The sequence below is a fragment of the Mytilus trossulus genome, chromosome 11, assembly GCF_036588685.1.
Source record: "Mytilus trossulus isolate FHL-02 chromosome 11, PNRI_Mtr1.1.1.hap1, whole genome shotgun sequence".
Lineage (NCBI taxonomy): Eukaryota > Metazoa > Mollusca > Bivalvia > Mytilida > Mytilidae > Mytilus > Mytilus trossulus.
Window position 1 is genome coordinate 51,703,880 of NC_086383.1, and position 12,811 is coordinate 51,716,690.

At 31.7% G+C, this 12,811-nt stretch overlaps 1 protein-coding gene across 1 annotated transcript in view; it reads left to right on the forward strand.

Moving 5' to 3' along the window:
• The window catches only part of LOC134690147 (uncharacterized), a 59,612-nt gene that overhangs the window by 11,361 nt on the left and 35,440 nt on the right, over positions 1–12,811 (forward strand). The window contains exons 6-7 of the mRNA XM_063550124.1: positions 9,427–9,729; positions 12,047–12,074. Coding sequence (XP_063406194.1) covers positions 9,427–9,729; positions 12,047–12,074 — 331 coding nt within the window. The remainder of the gene's footprint in view (positions 1–9,426; positions 9,730–12,046; positions 12,075–12,811) is intronic.

The window sequence follows — 12,811 nt, forward strand, 5'->3', positions numbered from 1 at the left end:
AACCATATATTATTCATGTATGGGACATTAAAACAAATCAAATTAAATATAGGGGGAGTCCCTGGGGTCACCCTGACCTTTCTGTTTGAGAACTTGTAAACAGTCGAGATCCCCACACTGAAACCATACATATTCATATATTCATATATGGTACAATATAACAAATCAAATGAAATAAATGGGGAGTCCCTAGGGTCAAACCACCCCTCCTGTTTGAGATCCCAACCCTTAAACCATATATATTTATGTTTGAGACAAGAAAATAATTATGAAATAGAGGGGGAGTCCCTGGGTCACCCCAACCCCTCCTGTTTCAGATCTTGTAAACAGTCAAGATCCCCACCCCTAATTCATATATATTCATGTATGGGATAATGTAACACATCAAATGAAATATAGGGAGAGTCCCTCAGTGGGGTCACCACACCCCCTCCTGTTTGAGAACTTGTAAACGGTCATTCCTAAACCATATTTATTCCTGTGTGTCATTTCAAAAAGATTTGAATGACACACAGGGTCCTAGGCGTCACATATGCATATCACTTTACAAGACCAAACCAATATGTACTGGACTTTTCCCAATGTCAGGCGACCATGGGAATAACAATTTATGGGAGCTTTGTTTGGGAGACTTCGTAAAGGCATCCTGTTACAATTATTTCTTGTTAAGGTTTATTGAATTTACTTTAATTATTTTTTGAATTATTTCTGGGCCTATAACCATGATAACATGTATAATAATTTTCATTTGTGGCTTATTATTGATTAATTTCCCTTAATATTCAATTCATTAAATAAACATACATGTATTATATACGAATGTCTAATGTTTGTTCTTTCAAATGTTAAAAAAAAAAATTAAGCAACACTGCCACAGTTTCCATAATTATGTTTGCTTTGGTTTTTGGTTAACTGCTTACAGTGCTTACAGTGCTTACAGTGCTTTGATTTGTTTTTAATCAATGTGTGGTTCGTTTGATCACAGCTACTCATTGGTCAAAATTCAATTAGGCATAAAATTTTCTTGCTTTCCAATAAATTTCCTATTGTGACGTCATGACAAAAGGCGACCATGTCTGATGACATCACATAGAAAGAACACATCCTTTTTCAGATCCTTTGAGAAGAAGGAATAAGTTTGCCTGCATACTGCATTAAAATCATTAGAGAAACTGATTTCACCGCCAAATCTCGTGTAATACGATATTTATCCACTCTCAACAATTAAATTTTAAACATTTAAAATGAAACTGTCTCCAGTGGATAAATATTGCATTGTATTCGATGCAGTGGTAAAATCTATATTTACAATGTTTTATATCATGTGGCCACGTATGATCATTGGCAGTCTCCTAATGTTATCTAGATATCTAATGAGATGGTGTATTGTTCTAAAATTAAATACACATGAAATGCTAAAAGTGGAGCGGCGAATGTTGAAAAAGTCGCTTAGTTAACGAGTTTAAATGACCAAAATACCTCATGGAATTTTTAAGTAGTCCTATATACAAGTATGTAAAGCACAATGCAGCTGAACTCGGTACAAAATAGCACCGAAAAATCATTGTTTTTTTACCTCGCATTATTTGCACGTGCAGTATATGTGTTTGTAAAGGTACAACAGTAATGCCACCATATAATACTTCAATCGGCCCGATTTACTTTTTAAAGTTTATTCTTAATGAGATAGATATTTGGTTAAATATTTGCTTATTAGGATTTCGAGTCCGGATATTTCTCACACATTAACCGACAATGTTGTGGGTTCTAGTTATAGGCCAACATTAGGCAATTAAGCGAAGGTCATTTGTAGTCATTATCAAGCTGATCTATTGTTCATTTTAGAATTTCCAAAGCCCTGTGATTTTTTTATGTTGTTAGGTATTGTTGTGTATTCGTTTATGTTGAATTTAACCGAGAAAGTGAGTATCATTGTTTGGTTTTTAGGTGTGTTTAATTTGCTTTGTATTCAAGACAATTTCACTGTATCGTTTAAACTGGATATGCCCGATGCAAAGAAAAGGCGAGTTGTAGTTCAGGTGTTGACAAATGCATTATCTGCGATTCTGGTGTTGATGAAATATTAATTATATCAACAGTCAATCTGGACGTAAAAATGTCTAAAAAATGCTGCACCAAACAGATGTGATGTTTTTTTGTTTTTTTTAAATGAATTCTGTAATGATACAGGAACTGGATTAACCGTATTTAAGTATTATAGTTCGTATAAAAAAAGCTGCACAAGTAAGCAGAATTTGAAATCAGTAGCACATTCTTCGTCTGAAAAGGAAGCTCCAGATACGAAGCCCTATTTATCAAATTATTTGCTGTCTGAAAATAATGGTCATCCACTCAATACATGAAATTGTTTTTGCAAGAAACTATCTCATAAAAAGGTGATTACATACTATTGCATCTGTTGAAAGGTTAGCCAACCTAAAAGATGCTCCTGTTAAAGCTTGCAACGCTGAAATGATTTATCAATTAGAGCAAGATAATTTGCTCAATAATGCGGCATGTTTGACCATATACTTCACATATAGACCAAAACCACTGATGAATCTGTGTATGATTTGGTATTTGAAAGAGATGTTGAAACTTTTAAGAGACCTTATTCGTGACAAAAAGTCTCTTGTAATGTCATCAATTTTGACAATGTACCAGTTTTTTTTACCAGATAAAATTAGTAATTCCTCTAACCTCCAGTCTACACTTGAGAAGCACTACAGGGTTGCCATTGTGTTCTCAACAAGGACAAGGTTAATCTTGCATTGTATTTGCTAGCGATATTTCTATTGTAGACGCTGTTAAGGCTGCAGATAACGTCAATGCTGAATTAGAATTAACAGACAATTTATACCTTTCACACCATTGTTTCGTCTTTTGACCCAGTTGTCATCGGTATTTTGCCATTCGTTCATGTCTTGAGTTAGTGTGATTCAACTTCCAAGTTTTTTTGGCATCGGTAAAAAGTCAGTATTCAACCTCCTCAGAACGAAACCGAGCTGCTCCATTAATCTTGTAGCCTTATCCCAGGATGATATCGGTAGTGCAGTAGTTGCTGCTAGGGTTGTCACTGCTTTATACGACTCAAAATACAAATTTAAGAAATCGCACAACAATTTAAGTTTGCTGTGACATCAGTTGACTATAAATAAAGATAAAAGTCGTATAAAGCTTCCGCCATGAGAATCAGTATTTTAACAACATGTACTACGTGCTGTGTGGCATTAGTTTGTGATTAGATCAATTTAAGATGATTTGCTAATGTTAAGTCAATGATATTTGGTATGCAATTTTATTTGCATTTGCAAGTATCGTTTCCATGGAGATTATATAGCCCAACCCCTCATCATGGTTCATTGACTTTGAAACTTTTACATAGTTTACAAGTTAATGTTTGTGTTTAGGGTTGCTTAAAGGCAACGACTGAACATAGGTCAATGGTATTTTGTATGCAGTTGTATTAGCATTGGCACATCTCATTTCCATGGAGATTGTAAAGCCGTGTACCTTCAATCATGGTTCATCGACATTGAATATTTGCATAACTTACATGTTAAAGTATTGCTATTTTACTTTCAACATTTGCATTTGCATTATCAAAATTACAAAAAGGTGAGACATATCTCTGTAATAACAGTTTATTGAAATAAGGGATAGTTCCTTATTTGTTATTTGCACTTTTGTAAGTTATCGTGTGACAATGAACTTTGAGCAAAATACAAAACTACGTCCTGTCAGACTGGGCCTGTAAAGAGAGTGCCACGCTCTCTTCACGTTACGAACCGTTACAAGAATTATTTAAGTGGTTCGTTGATTGCAAATATATGTCTGTCCCTATCCAATATAACCTCATTTCCAGTGGCTATCTAAATTTGCCGATCTTCATCCTGAACGGACTCTTTTACAGGACCTATGTATTGTATTTATTGTTAATTTGTTATTGACCTGAACATGCATGAAATATTTGCCACTGGCAAACAACTATAAATCATTTAAAATAGGCTGTTTATATATAAATAATAAAGAAACTCGGGTTTCAACTCCCTCGGGCAAAGTTTCCCTTATTACGGATTTTGCTATTTTTTAACCTTTTGACCATACACCTCTTCAATTGTTTCGGTTCTTATATTTACTTAATTGGCTTCCAAATATTCAGCTTTGAATGTAGGTATATACATAAAAGCGCTGCTGACGTATGCAGTCAAGTTTTGTTAAAAATTTTATTGGATATTTCACTCACTTGAAATGTTATTGTCAATGGGAAATAGTACTAGGGCAGATTAAGGTTTTTGTTACTGTTATCCACATTTTTAAAACTCACGAGTTCGCCTCTGTAATATGTATCAATCATTTTATTATTGACTGTGAATACAAAGTTAGCATGAGATTGAATTGAAAAGACCTGCACTCAGTGCTCAGGACCGTTTTAAAAAGTACACGGAGATTTCTTATACATGTATATCGTAATACTGCAAGGTTATTGTAAAATATTTTCAGTAAAGAAAGTTAACATTAAATCGAAAACGGTTAAATTTGATGAATATTGAAATATATTTTGTGACTTCATGGGAATATATAATATTGTTCTTCACTATAGATAACAGTTGAAATCTAGAAAAAAAAGTGTTTATGCAAAGAATGCCTTCTTTCGTATTCACATTTTTTCTTTTTAAAAAAACCGGCCCATTTGTTAAAAACTGACTAGGACGTTTTAAAATTTGCTCTGGAAAAACAGGATAATGTAAAACGCTGAATTTTCAGTTCAATTTAAAGACATAGTTTCTGCCTCAAATATTTACAGCATTCAGAATAAGATGAACAGTCATGAAAAATCATTATACTTAAATCATAAGAAACGAGTGACCGGTGAAAAATAATGTTCTTCCAATTCTTAAACCAATGCATACAAACATCATAAACTTAGTCTTCTGTGCTCGAATTTATCATTTTTTTCGTTTAAATTTCGTATAATCGTCAATTTTTTTTTCAATCGGTCAGTGTTGTTGTGAAAATATGGCAGTTAATTAAAGTTCGTGTTTTGAAGCCAAAGTTTAACGATTGTCACCTGTTTGTCAACAATTGACGAAAAATAAACAAAAAAACATGGCAATTGAGCATGTGTTTAACATGTAAATTCCGATAAAATATTATAGTTTATTTTAGGGACATCCATGCGTATTGTGGTCACCGGATTTTTACGAGATGGGTCACACTGAGGTCACCTTGCATACGGAAAATTTATCGGGGGAATTGCTTGCTGGAAGGAAGCAATTCAAATAAAGTAAACTTCTAAATATGAATAAATTAAAGAATTTTCTTCAGAAAAAAGTATATGTACATAAGTTTTACAATGAAAACTATCCATTGAGTTATAAAAAACATATGCATTGGTTTTTTTTTATTTGAGGTTTCTTATGACTTTAAGAAATAGCAGTTAATCGATCTGATTGAATTTAATATCACGCGAACATATAATATCTCAGCCAGACACTTTACCTATCGTTTTACATGACATAATAAAATAAGACAACCAAGGAACAAAATTATGCAAAATCAATAACGGAAAACAAAAATCAACCAAAATAATTTACCATTAAAATTGGTCACTTCAACTTTCTAAAATGTGTATCGGTGATGTGAACTTATAAAACATTATATCATTTAAATTGCGGTTTTGTTTAACAATGTGTTTTTCTTTTTCAAAATATATTAAATTGGACTGGGCAACAGACTTAGTATCTGCGAGCCTCACTAAAAGAGAGAAAACATCGCATAAACCAACTTATGACAACACAAACAAATATTTCATTATTTATAAAATTGCATGGTGTTGCTCATGTAAATAAAACTGAGGGCATGCATTAATCAAAATGCCCACAACTCATATGGGTAGAATGGAGCTTTACGTACAGCGTCAAATATTAAGACTGAAATGTTTATGTGATATTAATTCATTTAACTTTCAGAAGACTATCACTCTGAGTGCGATATAAACGATGTACCTTAGTATTATCCTGGCTCCAAGCTTCTTATAATAGGTCAAAATCTGTTAAAGACAGCATGTATAGCGGACGTGGCTGCGTACTTGTATTTTGCTCAAAGTTGATTGTCGCACAATAATTTACAAAATAACAAATGCAGAACTAACCCTTATTTCAAAAATCTATTATCCCATTTCCTTTTTCGCAATTTAAAAATAGCAGTAACTACAAAGTCGACTAGTAATTTCTGTATTTTGTTCATTTAGTTAGATAATCAAAGTGTGTCGAAATCTGGTCTTACTTTTTAGACCTAAAAGAAATATATTTCTCTTTTTCACTCTGTAGATCAAACAAAAGAGGGGCGAAAATAACAGATGGACATTCAAACTCATATTTCAAAAATAAACAGACAACGCCATGGCTAAAAAAGAAAAAGTCAAATAGCCAAACAATAGTACACAACACACAACATAGAAAACTAAAGACTGAGCAACATAAATTATTTTTATTAAATTTAGTTTTGAAAAAAATGTTTTCGTTTTGATTTGTTTTTGGTAAGTTACAATTCGTTTCCTTCCATTTCTTTTTCACACTTGTAACAGCTTTCCACTTTTTAGTCCTTTCCCCCTTTATAATATTTTAATCAAAAATAAAAATTAAAAAAACTTTTAAAAAGCAAAGTGATCAAAACTGTACGTTCAGTTTCGAAATTTTAAAGTTTGCTTAAATATGTAAACTATTTAAATTTAAAGCAAAGATTGAAATTTTAAAATTCTAATTATTTAATTTTTTTTTTAAATTTTAACATTTTAAAACTTTCATCAAAAATCCAAAAAAAGTAAAACTTAAAAAGTTTTTGAAATTTTGAATTGATAAGTAATACATGGACCTAACTGGCATCATCTGAAAAGTCTTCATTTATTGAGACAGTTGAAAATAATTTTAAGAAAACTCAGTACGTGACATGTAAAAACTTAAACGAAATTCAAAATGACTGCAAATTTCAAATAAACAATGCATTTCGGATGCTCTTTTAAAAACTTATATTCTAAAGTATTCCAGAAATGCTATTTGTCTTGGTCAAATATCAAGGTATTCTTTTACTGTTATTAAATAGGTTTTGAAAAGTTTTATTACACATATTTCCTTAAAAAATTTAAATAAAACGTTGTTATGACGTCATTTTCAGATATCAAAAAACATCTAGTATGAACTGAAGTATTGATACATAATACTTCTTTCATAATTTATTTCATTTGTATCAACGGTTTGTTTCTTCAGATGAAAATTGGAAATGTTTAAGTGATGACCTTTGACCTTGATTTTTGGCAAGGTTGTACCCCCTTTTATAGTTACGACACATATTTTCAAAAAGTACACAATTTCAGCTTTCCAATGAGCTATTACAATGCCATGAGGTATTTAGGTATTTAGGTAATTAAGATTTCTTAAATTGTCCTCCGCCGCTCGACTATAATACATTATAACTAGTGTTGTAAACGGTTAACCGATTAACTGGTTAACCGTTGGAAGTACCGAATATCGAATATCAAAAACGCTAACCGGTTAACCGGATCTTTTTCAATTTTAATAGATTCGATAAAAATGTAAATTGCAGTCATTACATTTTAATTTTGTTAGAATTTTTAAATGATTGACTTGCTACATAATTTGACAGATCAATTGTCCAGTATATTGATTGCTATTAAATCACCCTGAAAACATTCTAATTTTACTAAATTAATTAGCACAAACACAACTTGTTCATCATCTTGGGGCAAAATCTAAAGTAAATATAATTATCATACATGTATTTTGAAAAAATATAATCTGATTAGATTTTACTTTTTACTTCTTTATTTCACTTTGGATTTAATATTGCGTAAATATTCCAACTTCATCGTCCAAGGATTTGTCATACTTTTAACGGAATCCCGACTCAAACATTGTAAAATGAAACTTATATGAATGGAATAAACATATACTAGATGGCAAAAGTAACACGCTTAATCATCTCAAATTGAAACACCCCACATAAATTTCATTCTTTGTCAATTCGCCGAGACGAAACAGATTTTCATCCTCTCAATCTGAAATTATTACAAACGGTACTGTAGATATGGTAGTATTAGGTTATTAAACGAAAAGCTTCACCAGGAATTTTCAAAGCAAAGCCTTATAATGCTCAAGAATAAACTACAATTCCTTGTATCACGAAGCCATGCATTTTTAGTGCACTGCAAATTAAGCTTCATACACCCACGTCACCACAAGTTAACAGGTTAATCGGTCCAAAGATTATTCAATTAAACGCTTTGACAAAGCAGATCAATTTGACAACACTAATTATAACAGGTCCATGTAATGTAAGTTGATTTATTTTGGATTTTTTTTAATTTTTTATTTATGGGTTTTATTATGTTTAATATAAATCAAATTTGAGAATTTAGGTGTATCGACCACAAATCTGGATAAAACCCAGTCCCCATCTATTACCTGTTTCTCGAATTTTTAAAAACAATACTTTTATATATTATTTCCTTATATATTTAGAAATCATAAAAACTGTCATTGTTCGGTGATGTGTATGTTTATAAATACTTTTATATGTGTTCAAATGTTTAAATAAAGAAAAGAGAACAAAAATGGGTATAAGGTCGTTGTAGTCATTATCATCACTTTTTATACCCCCGCTTTAAAAAAGGGGGGTATACTGTTTTACCTCTGTCTGTCCGTCCGTCAGTCCGTCCGTCCATCAGTCCGTCCGTCAGTCAGTCCGTCCCATGAAACTTTCGTCACATTTTTTTCTCAGGAACTACAATACATGGATTTCTGAAATTTGGTTTCAGGGTTTATCTAAGTCAGCTATACCGTGTGATGCGTTTTCAGATTGATCACTTGACAACTTCCGGTTTACCGAACACTTGTATGATTTTACACATGATAGCCAAGTTGAAAATTTTCGTCACATTTTTCTCATGAACTACAATACAAGGATTTCTTAAATTTGGTTTCAGGATTTATATAAGTCAGCTATACTGTGTGATGCGTTTTCAGATTCATCACTCGACAACTTCCTGTTTACCGAACACTTGCATATTTTTACACTATTAATATTATCCACTTGCGGCGGGGGTATCATCAGTGAGCAGTAGCTCGCAGTTTACTTGTTTTTACTGTTTTCATGAAGTACTGGACATTATACTTTCTTGAAATTACAGTTTATTTAATTCATAGTTATCCCAAATTCACAGTGACTTACCAAAATAATAATAAAAAATTTAGGATGGATCATTAAAACACCTTAACATGTTTTGACTATTATCTCCATAGGGTATATTTTATGCAAGACTTTTCTTTTTTACTTCTTCTTTGTTTATATATTGTGAATCAACGAAAGGTTGTTTCTTGAATAATCATTGCACTTATTGTTAGACAGGTGAGATTTTCATACCAATGTTTATTTTCAGGGTTAAGTGATGATGCTTTAAACCAAAGACCAAGTGATATTGAATTGTTGCGATTTTCAATCAAATTTGAATCAAGTCAAATGTACGAATTAGTTCAATATCTCGAAATGTCACAGGAATGGGGTGATATCACACTCAATTATCCAAAAGATATAAAGGTAGCAAAGTTCTTGGTTTTATCAAAATGGAAAGAGATGAAAGATAACAGCAATTTCAAAGCCTTGGCAGAAGCTGTGAAGAACATAGATATATCAACACATGTCTTGTGTCAAGTAAGTTTGTACTTTTTTTAATATAAGAACAACATGTAGCTCTAGTATGCTACATTGTGTAATAGATGAAATGTATTCATCCAGTGTATGTTCACTTGTTTTTGTTAATATGTCTTTTGACTGAGTTAAGCCATTTCAATTGTGTCTTTCTATGTTGTGATGTTACACTATTGTTTCAGGTAAGGTTGAAGGTTGGTCCCTATTAAAACGTTTAAACCGCGGCATTTGTTTGCACCTTTTCTTAGTCAGGAACCTGATGTTCAGTGGTTGTTGTTTGTTGATGTGGTTCATAAGTGTTTCTCCTATCTCTTTTTTACATGAGACCGTTGATTATTGTTTGAATGGTTTTTACTAGTCATTGTTGGGGCCCTTCATAGCTTGCTGTTCGGTGTGAGCCAAGTTTCCGTGTTGTAAGCCGTACTTTGACCTATAATGGTTTACCTTTACAAATTGTGACTTGGATGGAGAGTTGTCTCATTGGCACTCATACCACATCTTCTTATATCTATTGGATCAAATTACTGCAAACTGTCATTAAGATAAGTGAATGCAGATTTGATTTTGATTTTTGAAAAAAAAATGCTGGGTTGCCATGCAGAGTTAAGGGACTTTTAACAGTCATATTTGTACAATTTTTATCATAAAATATCTAAGGATATCTTCTGGCATGTTCTACAGAGCCATTTCATTCTTGCAACAGGTTCAATATGCACAATGAGCTAACGTGAATAGTGCTTTTCTTGACACAGCTGTTTAGAAGTATATATAAAAATAAGGAGTTGGTGTATGATTGCCAATGAGAGAACTCTCTACCAGTCTTATGCTTCTGGTCAGTAACAGATTTTTATTAAAATTAAGTGGATATTCCTGTTTTTCACAGCAAAGACATTTATATTATCCCTGTTTGCTTGTTATTTGGTTTTCATTTTTAAGGATTTGACTGTATAATTCGAAAAAAAAACAGTCAACAGCTACATAAAAAAGGTTGTCATTTTTGTCGTGCCTGCGACAAAAGCGAGACATAGCAATCCTACATTCTGTCGTTGCCGTCCGCTGCGGTGGCGTCAACAAATATTCACTCTGTGGTTAAATTTTTTTGAAATTTCAATAACTTTCCAAACTAAACTGCGTTTGTACCAAACTTGAACAGAAGCTGGTTTATGATCATGAGATAGTATCCAGAAGTAGATTTGAAAAACAAATCCGTTTTTTCCGTATTTTACTTATAAATAGAGTGGTTAAAGTTTTTGAAATTTTAATAACTTTCTTAAAATATAAGGATTTCTACCAAACTTGGACTGAAGCTTGTTTATGATCATAGAATAGTATCCAGAAGTTAATTTGAAAAAAAAATCCAGTTTTTCCGTATTTTACTTATAAATATAGTTATTTTTTTTGACAGTTAACATTACATTCACTCTGTGGTTAAAGTTTTTGAAAAAATAACTTTTTAAGCTATCCTGGATTTCGACCAAACTTGGACAGAAGCTTGTTTTGAATCATAAGATAGTATCCAGAAGTAAATTTGTTAAAAAAATCCTATTTATCCGTATTTTACTTATAAATGGACTTAGTTTTTCTGCCAGTAAACATTACATTCACTCTGTGGTAAAAACTTTCTAAAAACTATCATGGATTTGTACTAAATTTGAACAGAAGCTAGTTTGTGATCAGAAGTTAACTTTGTTTAAAAAAATCATGTTTAAATAAATCAGTATTTTACTGATAAATTGACTTAGTTTTTCTGCCAGTTAATATTACATTCACTCTTTGGTTAAAGTTTTCAAAATTTTAATAACTTTCTTAAACTATCCTTGATTTGTATCAAACTTGGGCAGAAGCTTGTTTATAATCAAAAGCTAGTATATAGAAGGAAATTTTGTAAAATATATTTTCTGTTTTTTAGTATATTACGTGAAAACATGATAAATATGCATTTCCCTATCACACTGAAAACATAGACAACAGCAAACGCAGGCGAGACACTGGGTTCCGCGGAACCCTTACAAATATTTGGTAATGATCTTTAGATTGATTCCATTTTACTTAATGCTAAGGAAATCACTATTGCTGTTCATCGCTGCTTCCCTAATAAAAAAAATTAGAAAGACCTACAAGTGATTGTATTTCACTATGATTTCATGAATTAAACAGGTTCTCCTGAAACGCGCGTCTGGCGTACTAAATTATAATCCTGGTACCTTTGATAACTATATATTCTCCTGGAGATTCCAGGTCAAGTTTTATAAAACATCATATGAAAATATTTGTTGAATTTGTACAGGTTTTGTTTTGGTAATTTCATTATATTTTACAGGTAAGAAGAGTCAGACTAGCAGAAACTGGTAATTAATATGATATATAAAAAAAATAACAGCATAGATAAGAAACAAAACACAATACAACCAAAACACAAACTTAAAGCTTAGCAAAACTATTGCTGATGATTATAACATTTCTGGAAGTAAAACTATGTTTTCAATATTAAAAACATACCAGTGTCTTTTTTTTATGTGGCAAAAGTAAAAAAAAAATCAAGTATCTAGTATTTTGGTCTCGAATATAACGAAAGTTGCAGAAGGCTAGGCATAGGTATTGCTTTTCTGGAAACAACATTGTCGTCGATGTCACCTATTGTTCAGTTTTTTGCTTAAGTTAATTTGATAAGAATTACTTGTGCTAGATCAATTATATTTTGTATGAAGTTACTATCAGTAAGGTTATGGTTCAGCGACTTTCAATTAATAAGCAATTTTTAATTTTGAGTTTTCTGTTTGAGTCAGTTTGATAATAACTACTTATGATAGATCAATAATTGTTTCTATAAATTTGCATTAGTATCAGTACTTATCAATATGGTGACTATTTCGACTCCTTGTGCCCATAGGTCATGGTCCGACTTAAAAAAAAATATGGCAGCCATATATTTGTATTCAATTAACCATGGGTTGGGCATTTATATTCGATAATTTTATCTTAACCCATGGTTAAATAAATCAAATCTACATCTGCCATTTAATTTTTTGTCACTGATGCTGCGTTGGTTGTTCTTTTTTACACCCTTATAGGAATTTTTAATAAT